Source organism: Camellia sinensis, chromosome 6 (genome assembly GCF_055761805.1).
Source record: "Camellia sinensis isolate YWXY chromosome 6, ASM5576180v1, whole genome shotgun sequence".
NCBI lineage: Eukaryota > Viridiplantae > Streptophyta > Magnoliopsida > Ericales > Theaceae > Camellia > Camellia sinensis.
In genome coordinates, this window is record NC_138966.1 from 27,817,699 (window position 1) to 27,834,109 (window position 16,411).

The 16,411-nt window shown below is 40.3% G+C and overlaps 1 protein-coding gene and 1 pseudogene across 5 annotated transcripts in view; one reads left to right on the forward strand and one right to left on the reverse strand.

Annotated features, from left to right (window-relative positions):
* Positions 1 to 16,411, reverse strand: part of LOC114256275 (uncharacterized) — a 73,694-nt gene that overhangs the window by 40,826 nt on the left and 16,457 nt on the right. For all 4 annotated transcript variants that reach the window (XM_082873497.1, XM_082873496.1, XM_028195908.2 and 1 more), the window contains exons 7-11: positions 5,892 to 6,009; positions 5,763 to 5,793; positions 5,634 to 5,657; positions 5,358 to 5,482; positions 271 to 352 (exon numbers count right to left, since the gene is read on the reverse strand). In XM_082873497.1, coding sequence (XP_082729623.1) covers positions 271 to 352; positions 5,358 to 5,482; positions 5,634 to 5,657; positions 5,763 to 5,793; positions 5,892 to 6,009 — 380 coding nt within the window. The remainder of the gene's footprint in view (positions 1 to 270; positions 353 to 5,357; positions 5,483 to 5,633; positions 5,658 to 5,762; positions 5,794 to 5,891; positions 6,010 to 16,411) is intronic.
* On the forward strand, positions 555 to 1,808 carry LOC145792600 (protein YCF54, chloroplastic pseudogene; annotated as a pseudogene). Its single transcript, XR_014332086.1, has one exon. The product of XR_014332086.1 is annotated as a protein YCF54, chloroplastic pseudogene (transcript).

The window sequence follows — 16,411 nt, forward strand, 5'->3', positions numbered from 1 at the left end:
ATATGCACACGAAACTAGAAATTAGGTACAGAACTTGAATGCAGGGGATGGCTAGTCAAAGAAGGTACATAATTGAAGAAGAAATTAATAATTGTAGCCATCAACAAACATGACAAGATAAACTAATCAAGTAGACATAAAACAACTACTGTCACAAAAAGATGCATCTAGCTGGTAGAATAAAGCTTAAAGCACCAATCAACTATAGATGTTCGAGGAAACATAAAAAAACACTACGGAAGAAGTGACACAGCAAAGGCTGAGCAGAACCTTAAATCCATAAGAGGTTTAGGGTACATCCAGTCGTCTCCGTCATTCTTTATTTTGCCCCACATATACAACTGTCCTCCACCTGGAAAATAGAGAAGTTTCAACACTCAATACCAAATTATTAAAGCATGGCTGTGTAAGCCAACCGAATGCATGAATACAGAGAAGGGTTGTCAACAATCTAGATTTAGTCCTTGCAGCAAATAGTACATTCATTACCAAATCCTTCAATAAGTTTAAGAGATTAATCTTCTAATACATCTAGAGAGCAAATGAAATGTTAGAATTTACCATCACCTACCACCACTACCACCTCACCTACTCCACTAAACCTAACCCACTACACCACTAACTCCACTAAACCTAACCCACTACACCACTATCACCATCCACTACACACCATCCACTACACCTACATCTATATAAGGAACCATTTGTAATAGACAAAATATCAATCAATACATCAATCAATACACATCAATCAATAATGCAATTCTCTATTTCTCTTTATACATTAAATTTCTACATGGTATCAGAGCAAGTTTAGAACCTAATATTTTCGCTTCACCGGCGGGCGGCAACCTCACCTTAGCCGTCCGCCGAACCTTAACCTATTCCGTTTCTTTTCTACACATACCTTGAGCTCCTCCTGATTACCATACTCTCCCATCAATCTTCACAACCCGAAAACAATATACAATCTCAGAAATCAGATCTCTCCTCTCTTTCTAATCTTGTGAACTGAGGTGAGTAGTTGCAATTAGACCCTCCACAAAAGCTGCAATAATGTTAGTAGCTTCTGCAGCAACTCTAAATTCGGCCTCAATGGCCGCCTTGTCTGCAACTGTGGCCACGCACAGTGGCAGAAGCCGCCTCCAACGGTCACAATCGGTGCCACTATGGTCTGCTCCGCCGCAAACTCTGACCAAACGGAACATTATCTCCACCACATCCAACGGCTGGGCAACTGCCACGTCAGTGAAGACAGCTGTTGCTGCCGTTGATTCCTCCGATCCTGCCGAAAAGATGCAGCAACAAACCAGCACAAGGTACTATTTTGTTGTAGCAAACGCGAAATTCATGCTGGATGAAGAGGAGCATTTCCAGGAGCAATTGTCAGAACGGCTTCGTCACTATGGAGAGCGTGACAAAGAGCAGGACTTCTGGCTTGTGATTGAACCCAAGTTCTTGGATCAATTTCCAAACATTACCAAGCGGTTAAAGAGACCCGCCGTTGCTCTTGATCCGTGGATCACGTTCATGAAGTTAAGGCTGGACAGAGTTTTAACAGAAAGCTATGAAGCCGACAGTCTGGAAGATGCGTTGGCATCAAATCCTGTCACGCTAGAGTTTGAGAAGCCGACAGTCTGGAAGATGCGTTGGCATCAAATCCTGTCACGCTAGAGTTTGAGAAGCCAGAAAGCTGGGTGGCATCGTATCCAAAGTACGAGTCTGGCTGGTGGGAGCCCTTCTTGCCTCCAGGGGTTGGAGAAAACGAAGAAACCCACGAAAAAACAAAAAAAAAAAAAAACACAAAACACTACACAGTTTTACACACCCAGCACCCTATTGACACAGACCACCCACTCACACAACGCATGTGGTCTCATTTTTTTATTATTATTAAAAAGCCCACCCAAGTGGTCTCATTTTTTATTATTATTAAAAAGTGGTCTAATCACTATTCTCATGTTTTTCACTGGCAGTGTCCACCTTTTGCACTCCACTTTCTTTCTTTTATTTTATTTATTTATTTATTTTTTGTTAAAAAAAAAAAAAAAAAAAAAAAAACAACAACCATTGCAGATTTTCACAACATCGTGGGCCACGAAGCCACGTGAACCATTCTCCTTTTTTTCTCACTCTCTCATTTTGATTTCCCATATCTTCTTATTATTTCTTTCTTTTTTTATTTCTCTTTCACTTTATTTTTCATCTTTTTTTTTATTGTTATTTCTTTGCACCAAAAAAAAAAAAAAAACGGAAGAAGACGAACTGCACACCAACTTATTTTATTCATGTCGGGCTCACTTATTTTATTCATGTCGGGCTCACCCTGATCACCATTTTACACCCAAAAAAAAAAAAAAAAAAAACACCAAATCAACACAAATCGACACAGTGGGATTTTTCTTCTCTACTCTGCCGCCGGTCTCTTCTTCTTGCCTCCGTCTTGGACGGTCCTTGCCGATGTTGCCTCCGTGTTTCCCACTCCACTGGGCATGATCACTACTCCCTGCTCCTCCACTGCAGCATATGGTAGCCCTCCAAATCGGAACATCACGGTGGCCTTCCGCTTCAGCTCCTTGTTTTCTACCCTTAGCACGCTTATCTCTGCTCGCGCATCCTTATACATGCGTTGGAGCAGCGCCAGCTGGGAGTTTAACTGCTGCACCTCATTTGCCCTACTCTGCAGCCGGTTCGACAAGTTTGTCACCGCAGTCATGGTTTCCACACATGACTTCAATGTATACTGATTGGCTTCCACATCTGACTGCACTGCCATTCTTTGCTCCACAGACCGCATCGGAAAGTTCAACAGAGCAAACCCTGGGGCGCCTGGTTGAGGTTCAGGGGCCACCGCACCCGTTATCTCTCTTGTGGACTCGTTGAGGTCGGGAAAGAGAGTAAGCAGAGGGCGGGACGAAGAGGCCATTTTCTGGGCAACAGAGTGTTACAGAATATCTCTCGCAACAGAGTGTTACATACTCTCTCTCTCAGCACAACGAAGAGTTTTTCAGACTCTCTCTCAGCACAACGAAGTTTTTTTTTTTCAGAGGTTTTTCGCAGCTTTTCTCTGTCTCAGCCTCAGCATCAACCTTGGTTAAATAGCCAAGGCAGCCACGCGCATCGCGCACCTCTTGACGCCCGACAAACTGGCACGCCTTTTCATGGCACATCTTTTGATAAAGTGGGCGCGCCTTTTGAGGGCGCGACTTTTGAAGGCTCACTATATATATCCATATATATATATATTTGGGCAGCCTATATACACCATCATACAGTGTATTTTTTAGGGGTCCGACAAGACTCTGTAAACTGTCCCGACATTGATTCCGGTTAGCTCCTTTATGGGTCCGACAAGACTCTGTAAACTGTCCCGACATAGATTCCGGTTAGTTTCTACAAGGGTCCGACAAGACTCTGTAAACTGTCCCGACATTGATTCCGGTTAGTTTCTACAAGGGTCCAGCAAGACTCCGTAAACTGTCACAACAACTGTCACAACATTGTCTGCTACAACGGTCCGACATGACCCCATAAACTGTCTTCTACATCGGTCTGACACCACCATACAGTGTCCTCTACCACGTTATGACACCCCCATACAGTGTCATCTACACCGTTATGACACCACCATACAGTGTCTCCTATCCTTTTTATGTATTTTCTTGTTTTGTTCCTCTCTTCAAACTCAAGTTGGTTAGTTTCTATCCTCCTTGAGTTTGCGGGGGGCTGTTAGAATTTACCATCACCTACCACCACTACCACCTCACCTACTCCACTAAACCTAACCCACTACACCACTAACTCCACTAAACCTAACCCACTACACCACTATCACCATCCACTACACACCATCCACTACACCTACATCTATATAAGGAACCATTTGTAATAGACAAAATATCAATCAATACATCAATCAATACACATCAATCAATAATGCAATTCTCTATTTCTCTTTATACATTAAATTTCTACATGAAAGCTTGTTAATTGGGAACATAAACAAGTTTTTTTGAGCAACTGTTTTGAGAAATTTGTCACTTTAGTAATACCAACATACAAGGTTCTGAAAAGCGGTTGCGGTTGCCGTAACGGTAGTGGTGGCGCGGTTGCGGTTGCGGGTTGTAAAGGCCGTAGTGTAACGGTTGCGGTAACCAGAACCGTGAATTTTTTTATTTTTCGCACAATTTGAAAAAAATTTACCAATACACATTTTTTTTCCATAATCATATTTATTGGGTTTTAAAATAAATATTGATCAATTTTTGTAAATTTTTAGTATGATCCAATATATTTCATATTTTTAAATCACTATAAACTGAGTTTTTTACAGTTTATTTTAATAATTAATGACTTTATATGTCATAAATCCATATTAAGCTTGTGGCAAAAAAAAAATTATTAGAGTTAGATGTATAAAATCATTTTTTTAATTATTATACTTGTGGAAGCATATGCAAATTTTAATTTGAATAGTTTTAAAAAAAAATTATACATGCTAATGTAATTTTATAAAAATAAAAAAATAAATTATGAAGTTTTTTTTTTTTTGGGGGGGGGGGTTTAGATCACTTGAATATTCATTCTCTTTTTGGATAACCTGTAAATAAAAATAAAATAAACTAATCAAAAAAAATTGACATGTATAAATATGTATTAATATATAATTATAGGTGTTATGTTTTCTAGATATTTTACAAAAAAATCAATCACTAACTATTATTATATATAAGATAAATAATAACAAAAGTAAAAGAATAAATAAGAGCTTATATATATATATATATATATTTAATCAAGCCAAATAAATAATGACCATACTTATTATTATTATTATTATTATTATTATTATTATTATTATCAAACAATATATAGATAGACAAACTCAAACAAAATGGTTGAGTGATAGCAGCTGAATAGAATAGCATAGGTCTTAAAGTTTCAACAAATCAATAACATGTTCTTCAATTTCCCTCTTCTCTCTCTCTATTTCTTACTCCTCCATCTTCTCCTCTCTCTCTCTCTCTCTCTCTCTCTCTCTCTATCCCTTTTCCCCCATATTTAGTTTTTTTTTTTTAAAGAACAGTTTGGAACCGTTACGTAACAGGCCGTTACGACCGCTACGGCAACCGCTACGACCGACACACTTGTAAATCTCAATCACACCACAAAAACGGCCATAACGGGTGGCGGTAACCACCACAACCATTACGTAACGGCATTATATAATGGTTGCGGCCGCTTTTTAAAACCTTGCCACCATGGAAGAAATGAATCAAATGATAAACAAACCACTGGCTTTTAATTGTCCGATCCAATCAGATCTGCAAAACTAATAAAGGAGCAACAAACCCTACCAGCAGTACATGCAGAGTTAAGAGAACCAGCTGAAATTATAGCATCAGGCGGTAGAACATTGTGCTTTGTGAAAATATCAACACGACGAGGGATCCACTCATCCTTCTGCTCTCTATGTCCAAGCCTACATTCAAAACTCAAGTAGTAAGATGAAGAATGGGGAAGAAATTAGACATGTAACAGAACTCAAGTTTCAAATCCAGCATCTGGAATGTTTTGGCACTCCCAAGTGTTACAGAGTGGCAAACATGATATCTGAAGAAACAGCTACCAACCTTCCATAACCGCCAAAGCCCCACCTGGAAAAATGTAACCCAGACAAATTATCACTCACTATACGTATTATACACTGTTGAAGGATAAGGGGGAAAAAGAATCAACAACTGATTTGCAGGAAAACTTACGTGTAAACAAAGCCATTTGAATCCACAGCAACTGGAAGCAAAAAACACATAAAGGACAGTGGATAAGACTTGTAAGGAAAGTAGGAGCGGGGAAAGTGAGAGAAATGATAAATAGATCTCATGCAACACCTGTATGATTTGTTCCACAAGCAACTTTCACTATAGTTTCTCCAGCAAGGGAAGCTAATGTTTTAGGGCATGGTTGAGCTTCATAAGCAAGCCTTACCGAGCTACTTTTAGTGTTGTACTGCAATGAATCAAACTTGCTATGAATATCCAAACCAAAAAACAAATTAAGTGCATGAGCCTGTGCTGGTCACACCCACACACATTATTAAGTTACATTCATATGAACATACCATATATGTATCTACTTTCTATCAACGATCAGAATATCGATCATAAATTTGTTCATATGAAAATGCAACCACATATACCTGACCCACATTTGGGTATGGATAGAGTATCCATCTGTTTGCTTCATGGCTTCTTGGAGTCGCATATCTCATGTATTAGAAAGGAATAATAATGAAAATGTCGAGAAAACACATACATCCATAAATGATAAACAAGGTTAGAAGAAATAACGACTGTTTATTAACAATAGAAAATAAAGGTTACAAAGTGAGATATATATATATAAGCTAAACAAACCCTGAAAGTACAAAAGACTAAACTACCCTTAATAATAAATAGTAATATCAAATACATATATGCTTAACAATAAATACAAATTTGAATGTAGATAGACTCTATGTTATATGGACTCAGGTACGGGTACAGGTAGAGGTCAGGCTCATCAAGCCTTACATTTAAGGGTGTAAGTGTGGTAGGTAGAGTTGAGTGTGTTAGGTGAGAGTTGAGTGTGGTAGGTGAGAGTTGAGTGTGGTAGGTAGATGTAAGTGTGTTAGGTGAGAGTTGAGTGTGGTAGGTGAGTATGTTTTTCTCTTCTATATATAGGAGAGTCATTGTATACATTCAATAAATCAATAATATCAATCAATAATACATACATTATTCTTTGTATTTCTCTCTTTATACATTGAATTTAATATGGTATCAGAGCTATAGGTTAAAGATCTTGGTGTTCTTCGCCTTCCGGCGGGCGGCAACCTTGCCTTGACCGCCCGCCGGACCTCAACCAATTTGAGATCTCCATCAACTCGCAAGACCTCTCTCACACTTTCTCTCTCTACTTTACAGTGATAACTGCGCGTTCCCATCCTCAGTTACAGCCAGGGCATAACTCGGACCACCACCACTACTACTGCTGCCGCCCATCTTCATCTTTTCTTTCTTTCTCTCCTCTGCAATCCTCTGCAAATGCAGGCGGGACACCCAGCATAGCCAGACAGAGAGGCCAACCTCTCTCTCCTCTCTCGGGCTGGTTCTCTCCTTCCATATCTCCACCACATTCTGTTGCATGGAAGATGATATGTTTTTCCTAGCTTCAACTCATAAGAGGGAGGCAGAGGCTTGGAAAGTATTTGTGAAACAGCAACGGAAAACCCAGAAAATTTTTCCAGAAAGTCCTTCACAGTGATTGGTGATTTGAACTCCAATATTTTTCCGTCTGTCTTTACAACCTGTAGAACTTTCCGATGCGTGTCCGCAGCTGATTCAGAACCATTTTCCCATTTTGTGTTCAAAACCCTCGAGAACCGGAGCTCCCTCGACTCCGACCTCACCTTCTTCAATCCTCCACCACTCACTCCATTTTCTCATTCACCAATGGTCTACCCCCATGCTCATATTGCTGTTTTGGCCATAATCAGCGTCACTTCTTTGTCTTGACAGAGTTCTCCAAGATTTTCTTGGAAAAAAAAAAAAAAAAAAAAAGACCACAGATTGCAAAAATACTTTCTGGGTTAGTGTTAGAGGTTGTTTTGTCATCTTCCTCCATGTGGGTATCTCCTAAATCTTGAAAACCTTTACTGCAAAGACTGCTGAAAATAGAGAGAGAAGTGAAGAGAATCAAAATAGGGGAAAAGGAAGATGAAGATCCAGTGTAATGTGTGTGAGAAAGCTCCAGCAACTGTGATCTGTTGCGCTGATGAGGCGGCCCTATGTGCAAAATGTGACAGAAGTTCATGCAGCAAACAAGCTTGGCCTTCAATCTCGCTCTCTCTCATCACAGATTCACACGGGGTTATGACAGACATACACGTGATGATCGATTGGACTACAGAGACCAATCATTTTTTCTCCAAACTTACTTGAAATGAGTGAGAGATGGAGATTCAAGCTTCGCATGGTGATGGGGCTGGCTGGTTTTCATTGAGTCACCATCTCTCTTTCACTCTCTCTCTCTCTCTCAAATCCGGGAAATAGATTTTCTCTCTCACTTTACTTTTTTCACCACCCACAAAACATTATCATCGCCATTCCCTAACCCACCTGGGCTTGTTCCCATCTTTTCATACCACCCATCATTCATCCCACTAGCGTATATAGAATATATATATATATATATATTTTTATATATAAAAAATAAATAAATAAAATAAAATAAAATAAACCAAAAACAATTTACAAATTTGCACAATACATCATATTTTATTCATCTTTGGGATCCACCCCGATCACAATTTTACACACACACCAAAAAAAAAAAAAAAAAAACAAACAAACAAACAACACCCACAAACACCCACCCACAGGCGGAATTTTTTCCTTATCCCTTCTCTACTCTGCCGCCGGTTTTTTCTTCTTGCCTCCGTCCTGGACGGCCCTTGACGGTGTTGCCTCCGTGTTTCCCACTCCACTGGGCACGATCACTCCACCTTGCTCCTCCACTACAGCATATGGCGGCCCTCCAAATCGGAACATAACGGTGGCCTTCCGCTTCAGCTCCTTATTTTCCGCCTTTAGCACACTTATCTCTGCTCGCGCATCCTTATACATGCGCTGGAGCAGAGCCAGTTGGGCGTTTAACTGCTGCACCTCATTTGTCCTACTCTGCAGCCGGTGCGACAAGTTTGTGACCGCAGTCATGGTTTCCACACATGACTTCAATGTATACTGATTGGCCTCAATATCCGTTTGCACTGCCATTTTTTGCTCCACCGACCGCATCGGAAAGTTCAACGGAGCAAAACCAGAGGTGTTTGGTTGAAGTTCACGGGCCACCGCACCAGTTATCTCTCTTGTTGACTCGTTGAGGTCGGGAAAGAGAGTGAGCAGACCACGGGAAGATGAGGCCATGTTCTGGGTAGCTGAACGGGAAGAAGAGGCCAATGTTTTTGGTTGCTGAGTGTTTCCGAGAAGGGTTGGATACAGAGTATTTACAGATTGTTTCAGAATGACAAGTTCAGAGGTTTCAGTCTGGTTTGGTTTCCACCGCCTCCGCATTGGTTTATATTGACACTGACGACGCGGCCGACACGCCGCTCTGTCGCTCACGTGCCTCGCCGCGTCTCCGGCTCACCTTTTGATGGCTCGACGCTTTCTGTCGGGCACGACTTTTGATGAAGTGGACGCGCCTTTTGAGGGCGCAACTTTTGATGGCACGCCTTTTTATGGATTGGGCACGCCTTTTGATGGCACGCCTTTTGACAGATTGGGCACACCTTTTGAGGGTGTGACTTTTTAAGGGTCCGACAAGACTCTATAAACTGTCCCGACATTGATTCCGGTTAGCTCCTTCATGGGTCCGACAAGACTCTGTAAACTGTCCCGACATTGATTCCGGTTAGTTTCTACAAGGGTCCAGCAAGACTCCGTAAACTGTCACAACAACTGTCACAACATTGTCTGCTACAACGGTCCGACATGACCCCATAAACTGTCTTCTACATCGGTCCAACACGAGCCAGTGTCTTCTACATCGGTCTGCCATAACCATACAGTCTTCTACAACGGTCTGACACGACCATACAGTGTCTCCTATCCATTTTTTATTTTTCAGATTATTTTCTTGTTTTGTTACTCTCTCCAAACTCAAGTTGGTTAGTATCTATCCTCCTTGAGTTTGAGGGGGGCTGTAAGTGTGGTAGGTAGAGTTGAGTGTGTTAGGTGAGAGTTGAGTGTGGTAGGTAGATGTAAGTGTGTTAGGTGAGAGTTGAGTGTGGTAGGTGAGTATGTTTTTCTCTTCTATATATAGGAGAGTCATTGTATACATTCAATAAATCAATAATATCAATCAATAATACATACATTATTCTTTGTATTTCTCTCTTTATACATTGAATTTAATAAAGGGTATGCGAACTCGGCAAATAAAGGTCATATTTTTATAATTTTAATCTATTATGTGAGATAAAATGCTATTATCCGTAACACATAGTGTCAAAAAGACATTTATACAACAATTATACAATAATATATACATATAATAATAGTGTATATACATAAAATAATAGTGTTGAACACAAATATATAAGAAGTGTCCGATGAAAAGTATGCGACACATATATCCCATACCCTTGTCCAAGTATCGAATGTCCAACACAAATATTTGATTTATTTTGAAAAGTCTATGTAACATAATATAGACTTCCTTATTTATTATTTATTTTATTCTATCCAGCCTAATAGGTATCATTCAAAAAGTAGGGCACTCATCATCATGATTAGGCATCCACCACTTGATCTCACCTAGTTTTAGAACAAAACTGACACAGACCCCCACTTGGGGGTGACCCCCACCACCCCTACATACACGTGGGGGTCAACACGAGAGGAGGACAAAAAAAAAAAAAAGGACCAATCAGCATTCACTGGGGGTGGTGGGGGTCTCATTTTTGGTTTTAGAAATGCATAAAAATGTGTCCCGCGTTCATTGCTTCTAAGATGTGCCAAAAAAATATAAATGCAATGCAGTGAGACTAGCAGACTTTTTTTTTTTAAAGTAAAAATTTTGTTTAAAAGGGGCTCCAAAAGCAAGAGCATGCAACCCATGTACAAAAGGAAATGCCTACATCAACTGTACGACAAAAGCCTATTCAAAAGCCTTATAAAATTCAAAAAAACGTTTAGAAAATAGGTTAAACATACATCAAAACTAACCACATACAAGAAAAATAAATAAATTAATACAATGGTTGATGCCCAGGAAATAAAAACTAAGTATCTAACTACCCATCAATTCACTCCTCATTTTGATCAGTGTAGGTACATTTATGAGAATATTCTCAAAGATACCAAAGTAGTTGATTTCACTTACCATCTTTTGGATGAAATCCAAACAAATAGCCCTATCAAATTTAGCAAGGCTATTATCCGAAACATCATGAAAATTGATCAATGGGGTATTCATCCTCATACTACCAAAACATTGTCTATAGGACAACATAATCAAAAATATAGTTATTAGGACTATATTGATGCTTTAATAAAGCATTTTATTATCAAAATCCCATCCACAATCATTCTTGGTTTATTAAAGTTTGCCAAGATACAATCCGTAAAGGCATCCCTAATTGGTTTTATGTTCGGCCCCTCTTTGGACTTCTTACCAGAAATTAAACGAGCAGAATTCACTCTATGGCAAACCATGTCCAAATCTTTTGCTATTTTTATGATTAATTTCAGTATTCCATTGATCTAGAGGTGGGATTACCAAATGTAATTTTCATAACAAAGTCTCCCGTTTAAAAAGAGTTTTCTTCTTTAAATGGAGGAATAAGGGTATGGGTCCTAAGCAAACAGAATTAATCCAACAAATTAAGACCAACACCAAAGCCTGTTGGGATTTAGCTCCTAAAATTGTACCACGACTCTCGTCATTAGAAAATCCATTCATTCAAATCCAAACTGTACTAAGAAAGCAACATCCTGACCTCTCAGAACCAAAATTAATTGCTAAATGCATGGATTTCATGAAGGAACAATTTCTTCAATCTATTACTCCAAAATCCAAAGATGATGTCTCTATATGAAGTCAGCAGCAAGTCATGAGGAAGATGACAATGCTTTCGCCATTCTAGCAAGAGAATCACAAGAACCGGGGGAGGGGGCCACTATTGGGGATTTTTGGGACTCACTCACCTCTTCGATTACTGAAAAATTGAATCCAATAGGGAAGGAAAAGGAAAAGCCTAAAATTATGGCTTTCTATCAGAATCAGGATAGCTATCCATACAACTATCTTTCTAGTCAATATCACTAGCAAGAAAATGGCATAATTGCAAGCACTCATCCAAAGCATCCAGCCAAAAACAGTAAAAGCAAAATAATGCTTCCATTTAGAAAAGGAGATTCCAGCTGTCTCCACTTATCCATGTGAGTCCAATAAGAATAAGGTTGAAGATATGGGCGATCGACTCCATCCAACTACAACACGCCACTTGTCTTCCATCTTATCTCGATAGATATCAGGATTATCTATATAAGGGAAGGCTTCACCCTTGTTAAAGCATGTTCAATTTTTAGTTCTAGTTTTCTATCTATCTCTTTTGTAATATCTTTAGTAAAATAAATTCTGCAGCGGTGCTTGGATTATATCATTGTAAGTATTTCTTAACGGTTTATGAATAATGAAACTGTTCTTAGTAGATTTTATGTATTAACTCAACAGCATAAGTATCAGAAATAATTATAAAAATTAGAATTAAAATTAGAATATCCTCCACGAAGATTTCAACCAAATCATATTTGGGATAGGTTTGCTCACCTGAGAAACGCAATTTATTATTATCAGAATATTCTTGACCATTCATCAACATAATCCGTACATGAGATCATATATGAATTAATCTATGTTAATTATGATGATAATATGAATAGTAATATTTCTAGTTTTGTGCCTAAATGTATGAATAAAATTAAGAATGAGCAAGTGGGACATCACCCAAGTCGCGGTTGGGGTTTAGCCATATTTGTATTAAATTACTCCAGGCTTGTATCTCCTGTAAGTTGTTGACAGACGTGCTTGTGTCACACACTTGGTTTTAGCACACCCCTAGTGTCTCAACTCTGGTTAGTTGTTGTCCTACAGTAGAGGACGGAATTCAGATCAGAGACTTTAACAAATTCTTTAAGCTTATCTTCTTTAGTTGCAGGTTTAACATATGCAGTTATAGCTAGTGTTTCTGTTGTGGAGACACTAGAGGCTAATTCTAAAGATTTTGTCGGGGGATGTATAGCGCTCTAATGGCTCTACCATCAGTGTTTTTCCATGTTTTATAAAAATTGTCTAAAACATGCAGCTGATGTTCTGGTAAATTTTTCTGGTAATAATAAAACCATTCTGTAAAAGGTATAACCTTTTGATACTGATTAAGATACAGGTAAAATTGATTTTTATAAAAATGAGCAGAGCCAGCTGGGCGTTTAACTGCTGCACCTCATTTGTCCTACTCTGCAGTCGGTGCGACAGGTTTGTGACCGCCGTCATGGTCTCCACACATGACTTCAAAGTATACTGATTGGCCTCAATATCAGTTTGCACCGCCATTTTTTGCTCCACCGACCGCATCGGAAAGTTCAACGGAGCAAAACCAGAGGCGCTTGGTTGAGGTTCACTGGCCACCGCACCAGTTATCTCTCTTGTTGACTCGTTGAGGTCGGGAAAGAGAGTGAGCAGACCACGGGACGAAGAGGCCATATTCTGGGTAACTGAACGGGAAGACGAGGCCATGTTTTTGGGTTGCTAAGTGTTTCAGAGAAGCAGCGATTACCGATTGGTACTGTCAGACAGGGTTGGTTACAGAGTGTTTCAAGATTTGCAGCTCTTAGAGACAAGCTCTCCGAGAGTTCAGAGGTTTCAGACTGGTTTGCACAGCCTCTGCCTCACCCTTGGTTTAAATAGCCAGGGTCGATTCGCGCATCGCGGGCCACTTGCCGACAGACGACAAAACGGGCGCGCAAGCCAAGGTAGTCCCGCGCCTCGCCATAATGTCCGGCACCCCTTTTTATGAATTGGACACGCCTTTTGATGGCACGCCTTTTGAAAGATTGGGCACACCTTTTGAGGGCACGACTTTTGAGAGCTCGATATCTATATCCATGTATATCTTTTGGACAGCCTATATACACACTCATACAGTGTCTTCTACATCGGTCCGCTTTATCAATCCCTTTGTTTCAACCTCAAATAGGTTTCTATCTTTACACCTATTTGAGTTTGAGGGGGGGTTATACACAGTATCATGTATAAGTCGCTCATGGCGCACTCCCTAAGTCGCCCCCTTGGTGCACCACCACAACCTGCTACAACGGTCCGACATGACCCTGTAAACTGTCTTCTACATCGGTCTGACACGACCACACAGTGTCTGCTACAACGGTCCGACATGACCTCGTAAACTGTCTTCTACATCGGTCTGACACGACCACACAGTGTCTGCTACATCGGTCCGACATGACCCCATAAACTGTCCCGACATTGATTCCGGTCAGCTTCTACATCGGTCCGACATGACCCCATAAACTGTCTTCTACATCGGTCTGACACGACCACACAGTGTCTGCTACAACGGTCCGACATGACCCCGTAAACTGTCTTCTACAGCGGTCCGACATGACCCCATAAACTGTCTCCTACAACGGTCTGACACGACCACACAGTGTCTGCTACATCGGTCCGGCATGACCTCGTAAACTGTCCTGCTACATCAGTCCGGCATGACCTCGTAAACTGTTCTTCTACACTGGTCCGACATGACCCCATAAAATGTCTTCCACATCGGTCTGACACGACCATACCGTGTCTCCTATCCTGTTTTATTTTATTTATCAGTTTACTTTTCTGTTTTGTTACTCTCTCCAAACTCAAGTTGGTTTATGTTTAACCTCCTTGAGTTTGAGGGGGGCTGTTAAACCTACTCCACTAAACCTAACCCACTCCACCTACCACCTCTACTCCACTAAACCTAACCCACTCCACCTACCACCTACCACTACCACCTACTCCACTACATCTCCTATATAAGGAGCCCCTCACCACCATTTGTAATATATAGTTGTAATATATAACATACATCAATCAATAATACATACAATTTATTCTCTCTCTATCAATTTCTTTTATAGGTATGATTTTGAAAATACCATTTTCTAAATTCCTGGTATTGAGGCTGATAAAATTCTTTACTGATGGATTGTCTTAATTCACTTCTTTGTGTAAAATCCATTAAGACAAATCAACGTTCATATCACTGGCAATAGGACTTTCTCTATCAGTCTCCTGCTTACTGGTATAAATCCCATGAGGGGTTTGGTTGTCTGATATCCTTACACCTTTTAATACCGATTCTAATGGATCTGGTGTTAAGTGTCTGGTGGGGACTCCTCTAATTTCAGATTGAATTGGATCAAATACAGATTGTCTAGAAGAACTAGGTAAATCTACTGGATATACTTCGAGTAGACAAACTTTTAGAAAAATTTCTGAAATTGAGGCATACATCTCCTCCATGAGTTTGAATTACCTGATCATCGGTTTGGGTTAACTACAGGTGTGGGTGGGACCGCATTCTGAATTTTCCAATGATCTGGGAATGAGATTTCATTCCAAGGGATCATACATGGTACAGCTACTTGAGATCCGTACAGATTAGTATCAATAAGGACTGTTTTTCCTGGTTCACTCTATTTTCTGATATATGAATTTAGAGTTGTCAAAACTTTAAGATGAACTTTATAGATAATAGATATGGTATGGGTGCAGTTCCTAGTAAATACTCATAACCTGTGGTAAGGATTCTGAGTTCTAAGGTGTTAAAATCCACCTACTCTCCACCTACTTCACCCACTTAAACCTACTCCACTAAACCTAACTCACTACACCACTACCACCTCACCTACTCCACTAAACCTAACCCACTACACCACTACCACCTCACCTACTCCACTAAACCTAACCCACTACACCACTACCACCTCCACTTCACCTACTCCTTACCTACTACACACTCACCCTCTTCTATATATAGGAATCATGAATCATTGTAATAGATATCAATATAAATCAATCAATAATACAATTCTCTATTTCTCTTTATACATTAAATTTCTACATGGTATCAGAGCAAGGTTAAGCACTTAGTATTTTTCGTTTCACCGGCGGGCGGCAACCTCGCCTTGGCCGCCCGCCGGACCTCAACCTATTCCGCTTATTTTCTACACATACCTTCCCATCACTGCCTAAATCCTCTCTCTTGAGGCCAATGCGAATTCCTCTTCTTCATAATCTGCACTAACTGTGGCATCTTTTCCTGGGGCAAACTCTGCAACCCAACACTCAATCTATGCTTCTCCTCCATGCTCATTTGCCTCTTGTTAGGATCCTTCGCCTTCGGCTTTGGTTTGGGCTTCGCCACAGCCTTGAGCTTCACTGCAGCTTTCAGCTTCACGGCAGCCTTCGGTTTCACAGCAGCTTTTGGCTTCGCAGCTGGCTTGGCCTTTGCCGCTGGCTTGGGCTTCACAGCGGCTTTAGCTTTTGGCGCAGCAGCTTTTGTCTTAGCCGGAGCCTTCTTTTCCTTTTTCGCTTTTACAGCCTTCGGCTTTGCTTCCCTCTGGTGGCTCCCTAGATTCCACCTGAGCTGCATGATTCATTTATAGCTGCAATTGATAAGGGAAGTATTAGAACAATGCCCAATAGAAGTATGCCAGCTGCTCCTTACCCTACTCCTGGAGCACTATTAATAGGTGATGCTTTCAACATGCGTCATCCTTTAACTGGTGGAGGAATGACTGGAGCCCTGTAT